Source organism: Gloeophyllum trabeum, assembly GCF_000344685.1.
Source record: "Gloeophyllum trabeum ATCC 11539 unplaced genomic scaffold GLOTRscaffold_00007, whole genome shotgun sequence".
NCBI classification, from domain to species: Eukaryota; Fungi; Basidiomycota; class Agaricomycetes; order Gloeophyllales; family Gloeophyllaceae; genus Gloeophyllum; species Gloeophyllum trabeum.
The window spans coordinates 33,640-56,124 of record NW_006920416.1 but is presented as its reverse complement, the minus strand read 5'-3'; the positions used below and the strand labels follow the sequence as shown (position 1 = coordinate 56,124).

Genomic DNA, 22,485 nt, shown 5'->3' with positions numbered 1-22,485 from the left:
CGCTCGCACTCCTCCTCCCGGTCCTCCTCCTCCGCCGCCACTTCTCCAAAACTACGTCTGCACACGCCTCTGCCGCCCCGCAGTCCCGAGGCGACGACGAGAAGCCAAAGACGATCATGCAGCCGCCGCGCGAAGACCTCGCACCGCCGAAGGACGACCCGTACACGCTCGAGCAGCTGAAAGCGTTCGACGGGTCCGACCCGTCCAAGCCCATCTACGTCTCCATCAAAGGTGCGCTCCTCCCCCTAACCCTAAATGTGTCCACCGCCTGAGCAGCGGGGCAGGCACGGTCTTCGACGTGACGCACAAGAAGGACGTGTACGGCCCGGGCAAGTCGTACCACATCTTCGCGGGCAAGGACGGGAGCAGGGGCCTGGGCATGTCGAGCCTCAACGCGGAGGACGCGGTCCCGGACTACAGCGCCCTGCCCGAGAACGAGATGAAGGTCCTCGACGACTGGCACAGCTTCTTCTCGTGCGTATCAGCGTCATTGTCCCCTGCGAGCGTGTCGTGCTGACGTGCACATAGGAAGCGGTATAATATTGTCGGGAAGGTTGTGGATCTGCCAGAGGCTGTGGCGCCCAAGTTGTAGAATTCTCTCTCTCTCTGTCCTTTGTATTCGTACCTCGACCGTGCTGTCGCAGCCACCGTTTCCTAATCCAGCTATTCCGTCTGACCTAATGCAGCCTCGGTTTTGTTTCCGCACCTCCCGCTCCTTGACCCTTATGGCTGTTATTATCGTGCAAGCCGCTCACACTCCCTCAGCCCCAGCGAAGCCTCCCTGAAGGATGGCGCAAGCGGCCGCTCCCTCCATACGCTATTCCGTCAGCGCAGAACCTGAGCGGCAGGCAGGACATCCAGCTGCTCATCATCCAGCACGCCAAACACGCCCAGCCCTTCCTCAGCCTCCCCCGCCGCCGGCACCCCTTGCCTGGCGGGCGCTGGAGCGCAGCCCCCTCCATACCGCTCTCCACCGTGCTCCACGCCTGCGCCGTCCTCACCCGCAACTACTCCCTTCCTCCCGCTCTGGTTCGTCACAAGGACGGGCGCCGCCCCATTCGATCCGGGCTCGTCCCCGCAGGTACGTACCACTACATTCTCGACAATGATCCGACGCTGGACTATGCGCTCTTCCCCTCCTTCGACGCATGGGTACCGCCGCTCGCGAGGACGTCCCCGCGCTTTGCTTCACGGCAGGTTGCCCGAGAGCGCGCCCTGGTCCTTCTGTGGACGGCGGCGCCGGAAGTCGTAACGCACTCGGCTTCGACGCACGGCTCGTAGGCGAGAAAAAGCGCTGTCCCTCCTCGAGTCCTCCTACACCGTTCCCGCCGAAAAGAGCACCTGGGTACGTGCGTATCAGGTATGACGCCATCTATCCGACCGGGAACGCAGTATGCCGCGCGGTCTCTCCGCGGGATGCTATGCCATCGCCTGCAAGTGCCAGGCCCGGAAAACATTCACGATCCCCAGAACCTCATCACCCACCGCGTCGACATCGACGCAACGTGGGCGCGTCAGGGATTCATCTACATCCCCATCGCCGACAGCTGCTTCATCGCGTACTTCGCCAGCCCCGTTTCCGAGTACCTGTCTACGCACGATTTCTGCTTCCTCTGCAAGGATCTGCTACAGCGCAGCCCACTGGGTGATGCTCTGACGAACAATATCCGGACTCGGACTCGGAACACCTCTCCGGCTGGCATCATACGTGACAGACTTGACTATATTACGTGAGGGATGATACAGCATGGTCCAGTATCCCTCGCAGAACATTGCAGTCCTACGGGCTTACTACCGATGCTCGCAGCGGAGTATTGGGTGAAGCGGAAGTCAGGTTCCCCAGTGGTGCACGAAGAAAGAGACTCGCGCGTGATCGCATCCGTCCGCGATGCCCATGTCACTGCGCAGCGCTCCGGAGAACGCTCGGTGTGAGGTGAACATGATAGAAGCACCCACCCAACTGAATACACATTGAATTATGATGCTACCGACCGCAGAGATAGTGCATTACAACTCAGTACAGATATTGCTATGGACCATTGTAAGCATTTGCTGCCTACCGTGCCCTAGTGGCCATATACCAGCTGGTATGTCCAGTCTGATGCATACCCTCAACACTCCCATCACTGAACACCGCCCAGCATGCACTGGGAGACATTCAGTGAAGGGAGTGCGCAGGGAACGGGAGTATTGACTCCCGGCACCCATGGCCTCTTCCACATCCAAGTGAGGAGTGATTGCAGGAGTATGACCGGATGGGGCATACAGCTTGTCCCTGCAGTGAGACTGAGCACCACCTTAGGCCTCTTCGTGTTCCGTCCCTTCATCACTACCGCCAGCTTGGTTGGAGACGTCCGCCGAGTCCTCGCGACCACGGCCCGCCGGCCTAGTGTGGACATGGAACCGTCTAACCGGGCACATCGCAACCGCATACAACGGCAGATGGGGACTGTCGGCCCTCGAGATCCAGGCGAATGCGCGACCCAGGCAGAACTCTCTCGTCGTCCCTCAGTAGTGCGCGTACCGCCTCACGTGGACGATCTCTAGCGCCGGGCGCGTCCGGAGTTCGTGACCAGACTGCGGAGAGTCGGTCCCGGGAGGTTGGCCGTCCACTGGAATCGGAGGAGTGTGCGGGTGTGTTGCTGTCCCATAGCTGGTTGGAGACTCCTAGAGACCGAGTAAGTCAGCTGCACACGTGTACAGGGGACTAACAAAGACTCACATGTCTTCGGTCAGGTGGGGGGCGCAGAAATACGGTTGGGATCGGTATGGACTGTGCAGCGAGTCTGCGTTGACGTGCGATGTATACGACTGTAAGATGCGAAGTTGGAGATGAAGCGGTGGGATTCCATAGCTTGTGCAGTTCCTCCTTTTATACACTTCCTGAAAGACCATACAAACGCCACAGAGTGCCGCTTCGGTCGCCGCGTGCCTCACACACTTAGGCCTTGGCCTGCACTCTTTGTCTCATCCCAATAAGGGTCTTACCCATGACATCGGTTTTGGGTTGTATCAAGGAAGTCATAGCACGCCTGACAGTGCAACATCCCTTTGTCGTCTGCAGCAATGTGTCAATGTCGGACGCGAGACAATATTCCGCATTAACCCGATACACTCAACGCTCCCGGCCTCACCACAAAGACACCGGGCTTTCTCTTTGTGCCGTGGCGAGCATTGACCACCGCCATAGTCCTCCGAAACCGCGCTGGCCTTTGCGCTTCGACCACGGGCCCAAGCACTCCTGTGGCGCGCGCTGAGGTTCGCGACCCCAGTGCTATAAAAGATGCAAACAAAGCGAATTCAGCTAACACCACCTCTCGCCGCTCTCACTCTGAGACTACGCGTCTATATTGTCCTCGCTGCCTGGCCATCCACTGGAATCGGCGCGCGATACCAGTGGGTGACCACGCCGCGATAGCATCAACGGCTCTGACAGCGCTCATCCGCTTAGCGTAGAGTGCGGCCAAAAGAGGGCAGTTGCGCGAACGCGACGACAGCTGCTCTCCATGGTTCGCTCTCTGAGACTGTACATGTCTATATTGTCCTCGCTGCCTGGCCATCCACTGGAATCGGCGCGCGATACCAGTGGGTGACCACGCCGCGGTGGCAACAACGGCGTCGACAGCGCTGAGTGGCGCATCGCAGAGTGTGTCAAAAAGGGGCCAGTTGCGCAGACGCGGCGACAACTGTGCTCGGTGGCTCAGACTCTGAGACCGGGCAGGACTATAGTGTTCTCGCCGTCTGGCCATCCGTGCGATATCAGTGCTAGACCAAGCTGCGGAGGTATTCAGGACTTTCACAACTGGGTCGAGCACTCCTATCACGGGCCGAGCGGCGGTGTACAAAAGATCTGGGGGCAGGGAAAGGGGTGTATCATGCAGAGGGAGCGGACCTACCGGCCGTGAAAGCACTCCATAACCATTGACCCTGATTAGCCGGACCATGTGGTGCGCACATAGCGCCGCATACCACCTCTACTACGGAAGAGTATGTAGAAAGTGAGGAGGAAGGAAACGACCAGCCAAAAGGATCACGTACAGAAGACCGAGTAGTTTAATGTCTAGTCCTGATACCTGACTATGAAGTAGCAAGAGTGCAAGAAGATAATATACGCAAGAGCCTCTTCGGAAGGAAAAATTTCGAAACAGAGCGGTCCGAGAGAACGAGTTGGAAGCAAACCGATGAACAGGAGAGCTCCGAAACGGGTAGCGTGACGGAGAAGTAAGGCGGTTGGACGGTCTCAGCACGATGAATAAGTGCATTTAGATCCAACGGCGCGGTGAATTTGTGGGACGTGGCCGGGGAAGGAATTCACGGGAAGAGAAAGAGAACGACGAGAGCGGACGTACCCCAAAGCCTGTGATGCCAACAGAATGTAACCGCACTACTCTCGCTCACACCCTCTCCATTCCCCCTCTCTAGCGGAGGAAAAGCCACGGTATCGCGCAGCCGCAGCGCGAAATGCAGTAGCACCAACGCTCGCGAATCAGTACGGAGCGATGTCCCAAGCAATGATGAGATCAAGGGTATAGACAACCACAGTTGTACATCGGGTCGACATCGAGGACTGTATGCGCGCGAGTACGGCAAACGGCGCAGAGATTTGGAAAATAAACAGGCCGAGCGGGCTATAGTGAGGAACGTTTGTGTTCAGGTCGGGGCAACGAAAGCGTCTACTGATGGCGACATCATCAGCTGTGGTTGGGGGCTGTGGCTGTTTGAATCTTCGTGTACTCAGTCTCTTACCCTTGAGATTCGTCGGGGATAGATACATTCTGAACCTCTGAAACCCCTTCGACACATCTATCACCGAGCACCGCCTAGCATCTGCCTGATGGTGCTCTGCGAGAGAGGTGTCGAGGGGGTGGGGTACGGCGTTGGGATGGGAACGAATGGCGGATGGCCGTGGTGAATAAATCAGTGCCCCATCCTTCACTTTGTTTGATTTGTCCTCATAGAGAAGTATAGCGATGTCAATTCGCTGTCCACGACACCTCAGGGAACGCTGCACGCGCGCGAGCCCGCGAGTGCTATGAAACTTTCCTCCGGCTGTTGATCCAGCGACCGAAGGGATTACAGACGTCACTGGCCTCGGAGTGGTGAGTAGGATCAGGAGGTGACGCGGCTCTGATATGCATAGGGTAGGGAGATGGAGCTGGAGCATGCGGCAAGCAGTGGCACGGGCCTCGCGCAGCTTCGTCCCCAGTGCAGTGAGTGAAAATGGCCGTGGCCAACCACACTTCGGCGGGTGCGGGCTGTACGACATGGTGAGTGCAGAAGGAGCAGGAGATCTGTAATCTTCGGATGCAGTTGAGAATCTGGGGGCCCGGCGGACGTGTCCTGGACAGCAGGTGAGTCCACTTCGTGCATGACGAGCACAGGAGCAGACTCACATCGTTGTGAATACCTCTCCTTCTTTGAGGCGTGGAGTGCTATACACTGTTCGCGGTGATATACTCAGCGGCGAGAGGATAGACGCGTTGGGTGATATACTCAGCGGCGAGAGGATAGACGCGTTGGACGACGCGTGGGGTGCGATTGTTGGGTCTCTACCCGCTATCTCGCCCACCTTTTATATCTTTTCTGATGTGGCTCCGCCGGATATTTGCCACAGGAACCGGCTACCTCGCGTATGTTCCGTCACCTTCTACTCTGCCCCAAAAGGCAATCCTTATGCCGCCTCCCAACGACCACGACCCTATTTCGTGCTTCAATGCCACAATCCTGTCCCCAGTGAGCACAATTCGTTCATCCCCGAGATCGGAGGCCACATTGCTGTCGTGTAAGTCATCTTCTCACGAAATCATTCTACTGTTTTAGGCATGGATGCGTGGCATTCAGGGGCAGAATACGTTACCCTCACCGCGTGATCGTCCACGAAAATCGGTATGCGTCATCAGCAGATGATTACGCCGTGAGTGTAATTATGTCCAGTCCGAGATGAGGGGAGATGATGCACGTTGAACGAGATGTCCTACGTGGGGCAAAGAGTGGATGAATTATCCTCGCCACCTGTCCATACGCTGAACTCGAGGTACAGTGCCAATGCCGTGACATTTAGTGCGTCAGACCACCATATGGCACCACGGGTGCTAGCGCCTATACGAGTGGTCACCGCCTCTCCGACATTGCGTCAGGAAGATCGCAGAGCTGCAAGAAGCTTGCTCCAGCTCGTATAGTTCAATATCTAGCATTGAAGATGCACAATGGCAAAGCTCGGCGTTGGTGCAGAGCGGAGGCGAGCAGGCTGGGGCGCGGTATGGGCAAGCAGTTGGTACGTTCGTCTGCGTTGACTCCTCGGGCAAGCAGTTTGTCCCGCTACGTCTCACTCAGAGCATGGTTTCAGTGGGACACGCTTGTCTCTGTTTGCCTCGTCGCCGCGAATACTTGTCGTAATCCAACCCCCGTCATCTTCCTGGCTGTCCAACGTTTCTCAAGCGACCGAGCGTCTACAGGACGTTGTACTACTCCAGAAGTCGTGCTCGTAACTCTGGTTCACTCCTCGTCACTAACACGCATTCTTCTGGACTGTCGCAACGTCATAACCCTCCGATTCACCATTATGGTCATCCTACGGTCTCTCCTTGCCTTTGGCTGCAACAGCCTTCTCACGTTTCTCGCCTCTCTCTCCGGTGGACTTTCCGGGCACAATTTTCTTTGTTGACTTTGGCTTACTCATATCGAGTTCTGTTTGTTTCCGCCGCCCAGGTCCTCCGCCTATCTACTTCTGGACGTTCTCTCATACAATGTCCTTCTTGGTCCGTCTCCCTCGCCCCATATTTCACCCAGAGAATGTGGTTTGGGCTCCCAGTATAACCTCGCGTAAGCTGGTAGAGGCCTAAGGAACGTATCTGCCGTGTACATGGTGGTGCGTCGACTGCTGCCATGCGACTCTATCCGGAATACAGTTTACACCGTCCAATGCCCTGCCTTCCTTACTTGGCCACTGCATCCACTTATTCTATGTTGACCCATTCTTACCGACGCTCCCGTCACGCGTGGACTTGAATGGAGGACCGTCGGCGCTTCGAGGAGATGCAGTGCGTCATCGGTGAGCTGACGTGTACCGGATACTCGCATACTTATCCTTTTTGCACTCTTCCCGTGGAGATGAATGGACGCTAATCTGCGTTTACATGACTGGAACGCGTGGACTGCACTGACCGAGTGTCTGCGCGCGCGGAGTACAGGGTCGAGAGGAGGCCGCTTTATTCCCGAGGCTGGATATTTCACATCTGAGCGAGATCCATTACCCATGGACTCGTTATGAACCTTTCTTCTCTACTTGACTCAATAATCCGTCGAGTTCGCTCCAGCATGCTCCCCGTCTTGTTCATGCAACTCTGGCTCGGGCAGCAATGACACTGTCCTATCATACCAGAAGCTTGGTCAAACTCTCAAAGCACGCATCTGTTATGGTCTTCCCATCGACACATCCATCACCGAGCGCCGCTCAGCACCCGCTGAGGGACGCCCGGTGGGGGAGGTGGGAGGAGGTTGGGATGGGGAGTCGGATAGGTGGCGAGTGGAGAATGCATCCATTTGCTCTGATCTTGTAACACTGGATTCCTCGTTCTCGCAGAGATTATACCAGCGACGTACACCGGTCGCTGCACGTTCGCGAGGCTGGCGAATACCACAGCACGTGTACCTCGTGTTTGACGGCTCGATGTGTGTCTTTCGTGCATCGCGACCATCCGACTTGAGTAGGAGATTCTGCGGGTGAAGTGGCTCCGCACAGGCAGAGGAGACCAGGATGCTGGCGCGTACAGGAGCTTCCAGGACGCCGTGCCAGGGCTCCTTGTCCGGCATACGCGCCTCTTCCCAGTCCTCTAAGTCGGGCGTCGTGAGGCCTAGCCACACCTCGCGGAGGCACAGCGCGCGGCGCGACGGGGATCTGCACGCGGGGAGGAGGCCTGTAATCTTCGCGCGGGGGCGGAAATCGACGGGTCGGGCGGGAGCGTCTTGGAAACAGGTAAGTCCACTCCGCGCACTGAGACTCGCGATGGCAGCCTTACATTGTTGCGACCGAGGCGAGTGCGGGTGAGAGGGCACGGCGTGCTTGTCCGAAGGCGATACGAGTGTGGAGGGCGGATTGGCGAGCACTGTGAGCCGCAGGCTGCCTTTTATATATTTCTGACGTGGCTCGCCGCGCAGGCTCTGACGTCTTCTCTGCTACAAGCGGTAACAGCCATGCGGCTTCCTGAAAACACGGTTCCTTCCCGTGTACGTCGTGGCCCGGGTGGGTGGCAACCCGTTCGTGCCTGACATCTACGATTCGATGCCACATCCCGTATCCGCTATGTGATCGCCACTGGGTACATCACCCATATTGAGCATGCAGAAAACTGTGAAATTAACGGGTCAAAGGTCAAACCTTTTTCATGATTGTCCATTGCACAATCAGTGAACCGAATTAGAATAATACTACTTTTGAGTGTGCAAAAATCTGATTGTGACACAGGATATGTTCTTTGTTCAGCACTATTCATTGAACTTTCATATGTTTTGCAAGGCAACACTATGAACAAAATTTGACCTTTGACCGGTTTCTTTCACACTTTCTCAGTGGCTCAATATGGGAATTGCACCCAGTGCGCCTCCGCGGGTGGCTGAGCCAGTTATAGGTATCGAAGGGTATGCCCCGGCATTTCCTTCCTGCTGCTTCGAAACTTGCCGCGGTGCCGGTAACCTGGGTGAAGTCGAACTCGGACTGAGGTGGACAGCAACGGGCGGGTGCGCCGTAACAAGTCCCGAACGTTGCATCGCCAGACATCTCCAAGGAAGTTCTTTCATAGCAACATTGTTCATCTCTTTCATACTGCCCACATTCCGAGTCTCCCGACAGATCGACCCCCTGCTCCCGCCATAAGCCGCATATAGGCGTGATTTACGTCCACCAGACTGACTCTCCTACTCACACACCGTGAAAGACACCCCCGTCCGTCTCCGGTGCGTCCCTCTGCCCGCCATACCTCTCACTGTCCTCTCGCAATCAAGTCGGTGGGGTGAACACCCTCGAACCGTTCCTGGCAACGATCTAGTAAATAACTACAACGTGTCGCTCCGCGTGTCCCAAGCCTGGTGCCCAGGTCCGATCTCGCCTGCACGCCGGGGGATACGACACGCCTCTATCACCAAACCAACTCGCGTTCAGCGTCCTGTCCCCACTGCCGGCGTTAGCGCTCTTCGCGCGTAAACCCGAATGGCGTCGGGTTTATCGCCCTACCCGGCGCGGGAGGCTCACTGACGGACGGACGCGCGTGGGAGCGCCGCGTCGTGCGACGACAAGTCCAATCCACGGATATACCACGCACGATAACAAGGCAAGACGCCTTTTCCTTTTCCTTTTCCTCCTGTCCCCCCGGAATGGACGCGCGGTGCGAGGGCGAATGACGTGCCCGCCGCCCGCGGACTGGCCGAGTGGACGTCGGCGCCGGATACACACACACACAAGCAACTCGTGACACTGATAGTCACTGTCCGTCTCGCGCTCCGGATCGAGCCTGCGAACAGAGACGCAAGCACCAAGGTGGGCGCACCATTGCGTCGAGACAAGAGGTGATGGGGGGGGGGGGGGGTAACGCAAGAGACAAGCGATATGGAAGGGGGATGCGTACGGTCGTACGCAGACAGGCGCGCGTGCCGTGCACTCATCGTACGCCGGTGTAATCTGCGCGCCCGCCAAGGCCGGGTGCGATTAATTGCTGCAGAACAATGGCGGATCGGTGCACCCACACCGCGGGGCCCTGCCAGTTCCGATATCGCCACCCGCCTGGGTACGGGCCCGACCTCCGGGCTTTGTAGATGTGCTTGAAGTAGGGACGTGATACCGTAGAAGCAGCGAGTTCGCCGGCAACGACGGCTGTGTGATATAGCCTCCATGTATCGTGCTTGGATGCACAAGGGGCTCACTGCAAGTGTGCCGATCCAGCGGGACAAGCTGACTCAGCGCAATCGGTGGAACACAGGTATCGTTGCTCTTCCTACCAGAGATTCTACTGGTCAAAATACAGTCGACTCTGTTTAACCCATACCTGTCATAACCCATAACCTGTAATAACCCATAGGTTTTTGGCTTCCACCGACATGGTAGATAGTAAAAACCCATAAGTCTGCCGTATCCCATCACCCATAGCTTTTTGAAGGGTCATAACCCATAAAACAACCTATATTAGGAAGGTACAGGTCTCCTTCTCACGAGAATCTGGACCATCTGGACCCTTAATTTTTTGGTTCTCGTGGTATTTCAGAAGATAACCCATACCAGACTCAAGATTCCGTATCTAAACGGTGTCATAAACGACGTCCGGCCTATACCGGATAGGCTGTCTGTCACGCGTACTAGGTAGTCACACAATGTCACACGTTCTGGTAACCCATAGTCTGCAGAAACCCATAACTTTTCAGAAAGTCGACCCCACTGGGAGGTCACACCGCCGAACGCGTTCGCGAACCGCGAACACGAACGTCGGAGGCACGTGCAAGCCACTACACGGTGCACGTGGCGAAGTTTTGTGGCTCTGGCTACACAGACACCCCTGCTTATGATAGAATGCATTCAAAACTGATAAAACTATCAATTATGATAGTGCTGGTCCGTGAGATTGAACTCATTGGGTGGTTGGTGGAAAGTGTGGTGAGTAATCACAGCTGTTTGTGCCACAGCTTGAGCATCCTGATATTTATTCGGATGCGCCCCTCCCCTCTCCCCCCAATTCATGCCACTGGTAACAGTGTACTACTGGCAGTGTCATGCCACCACGAGCATAGTTAGTCATTGATACTGGGTCGGGTATATTCATTAAAACTACGCTGCATATTACATAATGTACACTATTCAGTGATGCGGCAAAGTAATATGTTCATACCTACCGTTGATTTCCCCAGTTTTTGCTGTCTTTTCTGCTAAGTAAGATTGCCGTGTGGCATACGCCCCGGCACAGACAACGGCGCTGGCGGGGCCTCTCCTCATGTGGCTAACAGGTTCGCCGAACTCGTCCGCGAACGCGTTATTATATGCACACTGAAAATGTGCCATATAAATCAATGTCGGCGAAAGCCAGCGCCAGCGAACAGCTACAAGTGACTTACCGTGGCTCAGGTTACGAAGGCAGCACCATAGTCGTGCGGCGCTGAAAGGCGATACCCCCGAGAAGAGCACAGCTGTTTGGGCACACAAGAAGAACTGGATGGAGACGGTGAGAGAGAGGGAAGAACGAATGAGGGAAGTCGCGACTCGCGAGGACTGTTGAAGTAGATTCGGTCGGAGCTTGAAAACACGGTATCAACAAACTCACGTGACCGCGTCGGCGCATTCAAACCCGAAGTAACGGAGGTTCGAAGCCTCTCTCCGCAAGCTGGATCTCAGGCTATTGTGTGCTGGGCGCCCTCTCGTCTGTGCTCTCTCCCCTATGCACGGTGCATTTCCTGGCTACGCTAGGACAATCGGCAATATCTGGATAGCTTCGACATCGAATAGTCGTGTTCCTGTGCAAGGCCAGGCTTCCGCTGCAAAGTAACGGCACCACGATGAGAACGCACGCGCAGCCACGTCTCCGGCTCTATCATCCACGGCGACGAGCACGACATCTTTCAAACGCCCACATCAGGCTCCCGCCATATCCATATACCTGCACGCTCGTCGTACAACTCTTCAACATGCTCGTGTCGCGTTGGCTGGTCACATGAGCAGCCTGTCTTCGAGCGCAACGACGCCAACTTCATCGTCGCTCATTCGCCCGTATTGACCGAAAGCTCAGTCTGACGACAGACAGGATGTAGATACATCAGAGAAGGGATATGCATCTGGTTCGAGACGTTTGATACGAGTAAGTCTCGTTTACCTTTTCCACACTCACTCAATACCACTGACCAAGGCTTTCTGCGCGCTACGAGCGAGTGTTGGGGTGCAGGCAAACTCCAGCCTTGGCTGGCGGAGGCGATGTATGACCACCATGGCTGGCGTTGCGAGCACCCCACAGCTGACATCTTCTAGTACGTGAGCTATACTGATGGTCACAAACAGTGCCGATCTGGGTCCATGAATGTATAATGGTATAACGGGATGCACGAGAACATGGGAGTGCGGCCGTAGCTACTGCCCCACTGTCGACACCTGATAAGCCCTGCAGTCATGCCCGAGAAGTAGTCGCGACAACTGGTAGAAGGGATAGCAGGACACAAGGACCGGACTCTGTCGGGACTTGTGGCAAAGGTTATGTATGTAGAATGTATCTACTACAAATGTCCATGATCAGATTGTATATATGTACCAAATTACATTGACTTATGACTTTGGTGTTCTCTTGTATGAGATTATGTCGGTTATATGAACTTATCCAGAACTTATCCACCCGTCATGTTCATTATATGGCCCTAGAGCCAATTATGCAAAATTATGTCTAATTTGCCAGGGAGGGTTTTCCTGATGCTCTTGTGTGCTCTTGGTGCTGCTAATTTCAAGGGAGTGTGCTCCGGGTACGTCTTGCAGCAGGACAGACTGATGGGTGGGCGCAGTACTCGCCTTACACGCGTTCAGCTCTTTGGCCGACGTCTCCCTCCCGTATCCGCTATACCCATCTCTTATACGTTCTATGGCAGCATGCATTTCCCCCGTGGCGAGCAACGTATACGACCGCACTAGGCTAGAGGAGACCCTGGTATGTTGTATCTACTTCTATCCTAGCCGACGTTTCCTCTCCTATCACACTGACATTTCCCAGAATCTTATGGCAGACGTCACGGCGAGCGCGTAGGTGTACTGCGCTACCCCCCGCGCTGTATGCGCGTCCGCATTGTCACCACACGCATTGAGACGTGCGCGATATGCGCGACCTATGATAATATGCTTTACGGGTGCACTCCCAAGGGAGTCAGTAATATGACGACGAGGCACGCCGCTGCTGCTGGACTTGCAGCAGGCGAAGGTTCGGGGGTAGGTGCAGGCAACAGCAGGGTCAGTCGTCGTACTTCGACACTTCCGGATGTTAGTCCCATCTCCGCTGATATCCCTTTCCGGAGGGGTCAGACCCTTCTCCCCGCTGCCGTTCGGTGCAGGAGCACACTTCAGTCGCTGGATTCAACGCCCCCAGTATCCCTCGCTCCAAGCTCGAACGACCGCACGTATCCACGAGGGGATATTGCACCACTCCCGCGAGCCGGTCCAGCGCACGTGTCATGGGGCACTTGACCGGTGCGGTGGTGGGTCGTAAGGAATGCAGCTATGCGGGAGTGCGCGCGCTCTGACTGTGGTGAGTCGGCGTACCCGTGCGGGATGAGGCGCTCACCTGACGAGGCTGTCTAAACTTGCAGACACGGCCCCGTCTTATTGTCCTGCGAAATAGGAGGCCGCATTGTATGCTCCTTGTTCCTCAGCAAGCCCACCGGCATACCGCTATCGCAAACTGGTCGGGCACTCGCATGCCAGCATCACACTCTATCATGCAGACCGGCAGACCGACGCGCGGGTGTGTGTCTGACACCAAGGTCCGTGAGTGTAGCTACAGGAGAGTGGTCCAGTCGTGGGCCTAGTATGGGACGCTCGTCCGATCAGGCTACCTGGACTTCCGACGCCATCTCGCATAGTCCTGCGAAGGCGAAACTGGGGTGGCGTGCTCATCAGCTTGTCCATGCACGCACGGAGCTCCAGAGACGCACAGGGTCGGCCATCGACCGAATGCAGGCTCGCCGCCCGGGCTTCGTCTGCATCCCCACCGACGACAGCTGCTTCATTTCCTCTTTCATCAGCCCGTCCTCCGAGGAGCTATCGACTGCCACCACTTGAACATCCCCGCGCGCACCGAGGGCTACCTGCTCTCCCTCCGCTTCGCCTTCGCGATATCCACCCGGCTGGCGTGGTCTCGCGATCTCGTACGCCATCCCGGCAGTGCCCCCCAGCCCCAGTCGGTGATGGACCTGCCCGCAGCCGGGGACTTCATCGCGAACGCGCTGGACGTTTCGTCGCCTCCTTCTTCGCCACGCTGACCACTGTGCCGTATAGAAGAAGGCCTGGAGCTGGACAAGGACTTGTAAGCCGCGGGGCGAGTATCTCAAGCCTGATCGGCGTATCGAGCAGCTCAAGCGTGCCTACCGTGTGGCGCGCAACCCCCAGATCCGCGCCAGCTCCCCGGGCGGGGCATAGGAAGCTTACAGTCTAGCTCACTACACCACGTTCCGTCGCGTTGAGCCGTACGTCCCATTGTGACTGAAACCCCCTGTATTGTATATCGATTTGCGCACCGGCGGGCGGCTGGATATGAAGCATTTCTGCGGCCTTTGCGAGGCTCTGCGACAGCCCAGCCCACGGGTGATGATCTGACGAACAATATCCGGACTCGGAACCCCCCATCCGGCTGGCATCATACGTGAAAGACTTGACTATAGTCCGTGAGGGATGATACGGGATGGTCCATGAGCCCTCGCTAACCGCTGCACTACTATGAGCTTACTGTCGTTGCTCGCGGCCGGGAGTATCGGGCCAAGTAGAAGTCAGGTTCACCAGTAGTTCATGTAAGAAAGTGAATTTCGCGTCGTCGAATTCATCCACGACGCACATGTCACTGCGCCGTGCCCATCGGGGAACGCTCGGTGAGAGGTGAATATAGATGGAGAACCCACACAACTTAATGCACATTGAATTATCATCGCTACCGACAGTGGGTAGTATAAGAGGGAGACTGCATTACAACTTAGGACAAATATCGCTATGGACCATCATATGCTCCACCCGCTTTCTACCGCGCTCTAGCAGCCAATTTACCAGGCTGTATTTCCAGCCTGATGCATACCCTCTGCACTCTCGTCGCTGCACGCCGCCCAGCACCCGCTGAGAGACATTCAGTGAAGGGAGTGCGCAGGGAACGAGAGTATTGAGACCCGTCGCCCACTCCTGCTTTCTAGGTCCGAGCGACCAGTGACTGCGCAAGCAATAAGATATGGGACGGACAGCTCAATCCCGTACCCAAGCTGAGTACCGTCCTAGCCCGTCTGTTCATCACCACGGCCAGCTTTGTTTGGAGACGTCCGCCGGGTCTTCGCGCCCACGACCCGCCGGTCTGGTGTGGACACGAAGGCCTCTAGCCGGGCACATCGCAACCGCATAAAACGGCGGAATGGGCCGGTCGGCCCTCGAGATCCAGGCGTATGCGCGACCCGGGCAGAAGACTCTTGTCGTCTCTCAGTGGTCGGCTTACCGCTCGAGGACCATCTCTAGAGCCGGGCACCTCTTGAATCGGTGACAAGACTCTTCAAAGTCGGTCCCGTGGGCTGGCCATCCGCTGGAATCGGAGGAGTGTGAGCGCGGGAATCGCTCGTAGGAGAGTCCTTGAGAGGGGAGAGGGTCAGTCCGCTGCATACATGTACCGAGGACCAAGAAAGACGTACATCTTCGCAGGTGGGGGCGGGTGCAGAAAGGGATCTTCGGTCGTCGCGATGTGTATGAGTGTAGGATTCGACTCGGAGATAGAGCAGTGGGATAGCACGGTGCGTCTCGCCCTCCTTTTATACTGCACACCGGTGCCACGGAGTCCCGCCTTGGCCAGCCACTGTCATGCCTCAAGGTCTCAGATCCGTAGCAGTGATATGGCCACTGCGTGTGCTTTCTCGTTCCTGACAAAGACCTCATCGGCACCCATTATGATGTGACTTCAGTGAACGTTGACATTTTGTTCCATTGAGGAAGAAACAGCATGCTAGACGGCGAGACATCCCTTAGTCATCTGCAACGATGACTGCGTCAGAGTGAGGCAATCCATGCATTGACCTGGACTATCCGACGCTCGTCACCGACCTCATCACCGCATTGCTTTGGCCTTCGCTTTGGCCATTGGGGAGGTGCATTAGCCACTGCCATTGTCCTCTGAGACTGCGGGCCCAGGCACTCCTCACGGACGCTGAGTGGCTCACCGGCATCGACCTACTCGGATCTGGCATAAACGATGCAAACGAAGCGGATTCCGCTGACACACTCTTGCGGCTCTGACTCCGCGACTGGACGTGACGACGTTGTCCCTCGCCGCCTGGCCATCCACTGGAATCGGCGCGCGATGCCAATGGGTGACCACGCCGCGATGGTCACAACGGCGTTGACAGCGCAGAGTCGCTCAGCGCAGTTGCAAAAAAAGCGCGAGTGGCGCGGACGGCGACAACTTCACCGTGGCACGGAACACGACGATGCTGTCCTCGCCGCCTGGCCATCCACTGGAATCGGCACGCAATACCAGTAGATGACCATGCCGTGACGTCAAGCAACAAATGTTTACCTTCTTATGCGCGATTTTAACGTCTCACTCGTCCTGGATGTAGATCTCCGCCATTTTGAGGTTGAATTAGTACCTTAGCCGTATTCCGCCTTGGTGGGAACTACGACGGGTCAGAGGAGAACAGGACTGCGCTAGCGGACGCGTCGCCAGAGCCCGAACTACGTGAGGAAAGTTTAGATTGGCGCGGAGGAGCGAAGAACAAGCAGTAGTTAGTATCAGATACCGAGCCCGGAGTAGTCTAGTTTCTGTTCTCGATGCTGGGGGAGTACAGGATATACCCGAGTGCGGAGCAGCGTTCGAGCGAAACGTGAACGGATCAGGCCTAGCTACAGCCATGGAGCGACCCACACTCTCCACGTAGCGTGGGAGGTGGTTCGCGGATGGGGATCGATGAGGTGGATATGCGTCGATTGCGGTTGGACGAGGATTCTGGAGGAGAGAAAGAGATCCATTCTAGAAAGGGAACGGACGTACCGGCTGGTAAGCGTTTTGAAATTACAGAACGCTCGATACCCGGGACAGCGAGATGCAGCGAAGGAGAAAGGTGCGTGTGGCCAGACCCTGAGCGCAGTGGCGCGACTAGTGTTCGGGGAGAAAGTCTGTTATAAGTTACCTCCTGCTAACTTACCGGTAAATTGCTGTAAATTACCACCCGCATCGGAAGGGGGTGCAAAAAAGGGTAAGTAATGACCGCACAAATAAGGGGTCACTGCCCGGGTGTGGTGGGATGCAAGAGGTACTGAGACAAGCACCACCGTACCAGTATTCAGCGTGTTCGAGACGTCTTCCCGGTGCATTGAGGCGTGAACGACAAAAATCATGCGAAATTTGGTATTACCGCCATACGCACGGCAATTGCCGAGACAGGCAACTTACCGTCACTTACATAGGCAAGAAACGACCTCCGGGAGGACCTGGGTAACTTACCGGTAACTTACAGGCCAAGGACTTTCTCCCGGAACACTAAACGCGACCTCACGGAACGGCAGGAGGAAGGGAAATTCCAGGAAAAGGGATCACGTATCGAGTACCGAGTAGTTCAACGCCTGGTCCCGATACTTGACGGATGGAATCGCGATGATTACGAACGCAGACAAGAATGCGAGTCCAGACGCACGGGACGGAGGAGAAGGTTTCGAAAGGGAGCAATACGAGAGAACGGGTTGGATGCAAGCCAGCGAGCACGAAAGCTCCGAGCTGGATAGCGTGGCGGTTGCAGGGTTGCAGGGCGAAAAATTCACAGGTGAGGAGAGCGCACGTAGACTTAGATACAGCACGCCCACTCGCACCAAAGCAAGAGCCAAGTTGAAGGGGATCGCCCATGTCAAGGTCAGACTCAGTCCAGGAGGAACTTCAAGTTACCGATTCATCGATTGTGTTCGGTAGCTATGGCTCTGGTACTCAACACGCTCCGTTATCTACCCTCGACATTCGCCAGAGACAGTTGACACCCACTCGACACGTCTATCGCAGAGCGACGCCTAGCAGCCGCTGGGCGACATCCTGCGAGAGAGTTGACGAGGGAAGTGGGGTACGGCGTTTGGATAGGAAAAAATGGCGGGTGGTGAATAAATCACTTCGCCATCCTTCACTTCGCGTCATTTGTCCTCGTGGAGGAGTATAGCGATATCGATCCACTCTCCGCGACACCTCAGTGCTCACGGAATGCTACGTGCGCGCGAGCCCACGAGTGCTATGACATTTCTTCGGGCTCTTGAACCGGCGACGCACGGCATTGCAAACATCACTGGCTTCGGGGTGGTGAGGAGGGTCAGGCGGTGAGGTGGCTCCGACATGCATAGGCTACTGAAGTTTGCTCCGGGCATGCGGCGAACAGTTGCTCGGGTATCGCGCAGGGTCGGCTTCAGTGTAAAAAGTGAAAATGGCCGTGGCTAACCATATTTCGGCGGGTGCGAGCTGTTCGACGTGGTGAGTGCCCCACGAGCAGGAGGTCTGTAATCTTCGTCGGCAGTCAAGAGTCGACGAATCGGGCGGACAAGTCCTCCACGACAGGTGAGTCTTGAGTCTACTTCGTGCATGAAGAGCACAGGAGCAGACTCACATCGTTGGGTATACCTCTCCCTTGTGGAGGCGCGGAGTGCTAAATAGTGTTCGCGGTGATGGCCTCGGCGGCGAGAGGATGAATAGTTCTTCTACGATCTTCGAAGGCGAGAGGATAGACACGTGGGACGACGCGTGGGGAGAGCCATCTCGCCCTCCTTTTATACCTTTTCTGATGTAGCACCGCCGCATATTTACCACAGGAACCGGCTACCTCGCGTATGTTCCGTCGCCTTCTACTCTGCCCCAGAAGGTAATCCTTGTGCAGTTGCCCGACGACCAGGACCCCGTTTCTGCGCTTCACTGCCACATTCGTTTTACCCCGGTGAGTCATGCTCTGTCTGTCTCCCAGATCCGAGATCAGATGTGGCAACATGCCCATCCTGTATGTGATTGTCCCATGAATTTCTTCACCAGTTCCAGTGATTTTGATCCCAAGACGCATAGCGAGCGAGTCAGCTCTCTGAACTATGCCTCCCCAATATTATGAGAAAACGCAAGTCAGTGTGGCTCTTGAAGCTTGAAGCCTGCATAGGGCCCTTGAGCTCACAGAAGCTGAGCCTCATACCGTCACGGTGGGAAGGAGCTTTCTCGAAAGGCCTATGAACTTTCACCCGTTCCATCTCTAGCACATAGCGCTCTACCTACCTACCTCGCTATAGCCGTCTGTATGTGGATCATCAATTCGTCTCAAAAGTGTACAGTTGAGTAGGTTGCACAATGTAAATATCTATCCCCTCTTCATAAGTCCTGTCTCTTGGATTCCGCGTCCACGGGCAGGATCATACGTTTATACGTCCTTCAAGAAGTGAGTGAATGATGCTCCCGAGTATCTCGCAACTCGCACATACTCTCCAATCCATTGTTACAGATCACGGCGTCGCGTGAGTACTAAGTTCACGCTGCGACATCCTACCATGGCTAAGTACATATACTCGCGCTAAGTAGTCCTACCATGGTAAACACCGCATATCAACTTTCATGGACACACTGTTACCCGGCATACTCTCAGCGCTCTCATCACTGCACGCCGCCCAGCGCCCGCTAGGTGAAGTTCAGGGATGGGAGCGCGTAGGGAAGGCGAGTGTTGAGAGTTCTCCTCTTTTATCCGTCCTTGTTCTTCCTTCCTTGCCAGGGTAAGTCAGAGGCGAAGAGGTACTACCACCTGTAGCTTTGGAGGGCACTCATCGCTAATATACAGCGTGTGGTATTCAATTGCCGGGTTTCTGCGCGCGACAGTAGGTAAGGTATCGAGTGGCAAGGGTCTTCGCAGGGTCCATGGCGATCGGATGTGCACCGACTACAGAGAGCGGGGGCTCGAGTTCCACGCTATGAGCGCTCTTCCAGAGCACTCTTACACGCGAGTCTTTATCCCTCCCACACCCTGTCGGACCCGAGTACCCATGACGCGAGCGATCCTCATCGCCCGGTGGGCCGAACGCTTCACGCCCCACGTCTCCGGAGAGTTACAGCGCGCGTCCTCGGGGACGATCTGCACGTTTCCTCAACTCCGTCGAGGAAGGGTGCACCAGTAGTTGTGCGAGGGGTGGCCGTCCACTGGAATCGGAGCAGTGCGAGGGGGATTTGATACCTCATGTCGGGTCTACTAGTCCATTTGGATATCCTGGAGAACAGGTAGGTCTCCAAACTTCGTGTCGCTGGGTACTGGAAGACTCACATGGCTGCTCCTGGCAGGGGTGCTACGACTGACGAGGTTCGAGAGTGGTGATGTTTATATGTAGTCAGGGAGTAGATGCGCTTATACGAGCTCGATTCGAGAAGGGAGAGTGATGGCTCTCTGCAGCATCAGCTGCCTCCTTTTATACGCGTAAGATGCCACATTGCCGGAACGACATCTCGTGGAGAATCCGCTTGGCCACGATGGCCATTCCAAGCGCGATAAAGGGTACGCTTTGTTCGTGCCTCGCATAGTCGAGGCTTCATTGCTGTGGCTCACAGTGCGTTGTCCGCGCCGATCTTTAGTAACCCAGGGTGGTACCACTTTGATGCTTCCACCCCTCGTGCCGTTGGGAGTGGATTGAATCAGTGCCCCGAAAGCCACTCTCGCCGCATTCGTCCTACCATGAAGGTAAAATAATCAATAGCATCTTCCTCGTATGGTTGTACTATCATTGGACCAGTAGTGAATAATTATTCACTTCCCGTCCCTTTTGTGCACTGGGGACTTCGTGGCTACCCTATACCTTCGGCAATTTTTTTCTGTAATGATGGATATCTGCATATACCATGTCCAAGTTTGTATATGGAACGGAGGAGTGGTCATCGCTCAGGATTTAAAACTGTCTTGCATGTCCGAGGTCTAAACGTGACAGAGCGTGACTGCTGCCCCGCCACAGCTCTATTGTGACACATGTGACATCTTATTCACTTCCCGTCCCCTTACGCCGTACAACCTCTACACCCACTGGAAAAATCTGAGAAATTTACAGATGGTGTAGAATGGTATCTGAACTATCCACACCAATTTTGGGGTACATACAATCAGAGGAAGATGACTTAACCAGTGAGCAGTTCAAATTATTCACTACTGGTCCAATGATAGTAGTAGTTCTTATCCCAAACAGGGACAAGTACCCTCATCCTCGCGATACATCCTTCATACTTGGCGGTAGGACGGTGCATGCTTAGTATAGTCTCACAAATATCCGAACCGAGACACTATCCACATTGTTATTGGGTTTTTCCCGTCTGCCGCTTTGACCCAGTGGCTCATCGAGAGGGGTTCACCCACCGCACGTTTCTCTCCCGCTGACGCTGGAACGGGCGCGCATTGACCCTTGATATCGCGCGGCTCCACGACGTGTACTACACGACGCACCGCCCTACCGAGTCCGGGGTGGACACGTCCCCTCGCCGCGTGGACATCCACCGGACGATCACCCCCTCAGCGTAACCATGTCCAGTCCGAGATGAAGTGAGCAGGATATGGCGCACGCTCTCCTACGCGTCCTGCGTACAGGATATGGCGCACGCTCTCCTACGCGTCCTGCGTACACACAGCATGGTGAGGCTGACCGCCTTCTCCGTGCGCTCCGCTGGGTTGTCAAGCCGCGGAGACACCCGCGCCAACAAGAAGACGGGCCGGGGGGTGAGCTATCTTCCGTGCCTAGGATGAGTCCCACTTCGCGCCTACCGGAGGTCAGATGTCGTCTCATAGGATTGTCAATTTCATATCCTCTTCCCGATTATGCCTTCGCTTCCTCATCGTCCATCTGCGGAGCTGGCCCTGGTCCTTAGTCAGGGGACACAGTTCTGAAAAGAAAACAAGGATAGAGATACATTAGTAGACTGAATGTTATACCGCCTCGCTATACGAGGACCCACTACTGGTGTACCCAGTCGAACAGGGAAATCAGACGATGCAATCACTGCACTGTGATTCTGGTCGCGAATAGGATTGTGGACATACGTCACAGACACGACGCCTATGGGGAACGCAAGCGGAGGTAACCCGTGCACCCATGGGCCTCGTTACGCATTTTCCTCCCCGGCAAACCTATGGGTCAAGCGTGAGCCGCCAATCCTCGACTTGATTGGATTGTACCCGGCCGATTGAAGGGCGTGGAAGAACTAGAGCAGCGCCGAGACGTTGGAACCGAGTTGGATGGAGGGAGTCCCTACGCCGAGGAATAATGGGGAATATCAGCAAAGCGACGAGAAATGGATGAACCAAGCGTACGAGAATAACCTGGGGTTATGTGTGTTTCAACTCGCAGAGATGGGATGCGCATATGCGATTGCGGGAACGTGAGACGGCAGGGGACATACCAATTGCTATAGACGGCGTGACAAGGATTCCCTACGCGTTTAGTCCACCCTGTAGACACTGGAAGATAGACGCAAGCGACGAGAAAAGAAGGGAGCAATCGTGCTGGACTGCATACGGAATCCATTCACCGTGCAATTCAAGAGAGTCCGCAAGGAAAGCACGATGAGCACTGGGAGTGCCTATGGGTCAAGAGTGTACAGCAGCGCGGATAGACAGCATGAGGACGGATTGAGAGGAGGAAGAGGAGCGTGTGGATAGAATACACAACCAATGTTGTCGAGACCGCATCACAGCCGAATCTGCGAACGTCCGTCCGTCTGCCACCGAGGTTAGGAGTATGACGTCATTTCACCGACCACCGTAACCTTATTC

The 22,485-nt window shown here is 55.6% G+C and overlaps 3 protein-coding genes across 3 annotated transcripts; 2 read left to right on the top strand and 1 right to left on the bottom strand.

The window, feature by feature from the left end:
- Positions 1 to 116: 116 nt before the first annotated feature.
- GLOTRDRAFT_42312 (cytochrome b5) lies at positions 117 to 592 on the top strand (the record flags this gene model as incomplete). The annotated part of the gene is made up of 3 exons (XM_007867941.1): positions 117 to 231; positions 285 to 474; positions 529 to 592. 3 exons carry the CDS (start codon positions 117 to 119, stop codon positions 590 to 592), a joined length of 369 nt encoding a protein of 122 aa, XP_007866132.1.
- A 13,028-nt stretch (positions 593 to 13,620) lies between these two features.
- Positions 13,621 to 15,355, bottom strand: GLOTRDRAFT_93557 (uncharacterized protein; the record flags this gene model as incomplete). Its single annotated transcript, XM_007867962.1, has 5 exons — positions 13,621 to 14,016; positions 14,165 to 14,354; positions 14,451 to 14,678; positions 14,790 to 14,918; positions 15,195 to 15,355. 5 exons carry the CDS (start codon positions 15,353 to 15,355, stop codon positions 13,621 to 13,623), a joined length of 1,104 nt encoding a protein of 367 aa, XP_007866153.1.
- Positions 15,356 to 16,046: 691 nt separating this feature from the next.
- On the top strand, positions 16,047 to 17,747 carry GLOTRDRAFT_93556 (uncharacterized protein; the record flags this gene model as incomplete). The annotated part of the gene is made up of 5 exons (XM_007867961.1): positions 16,047 to 16,222; positions 16,333 to 16,470; positions 16,624 to 16,742; positions 17,356 to 17,591; positions 17,649 to 17,747. The coding sequence occupies 5 exons, from the start codon at positions 16,047 to 16,049 to the stop codon at positions 17,745 to 17,747; spliced, it is 768 nt and encodes a 255-aa protein (XP_007866152.1).
- Positions 17,748 to 22,485: the final 4,738 nt, after the last annotated feature.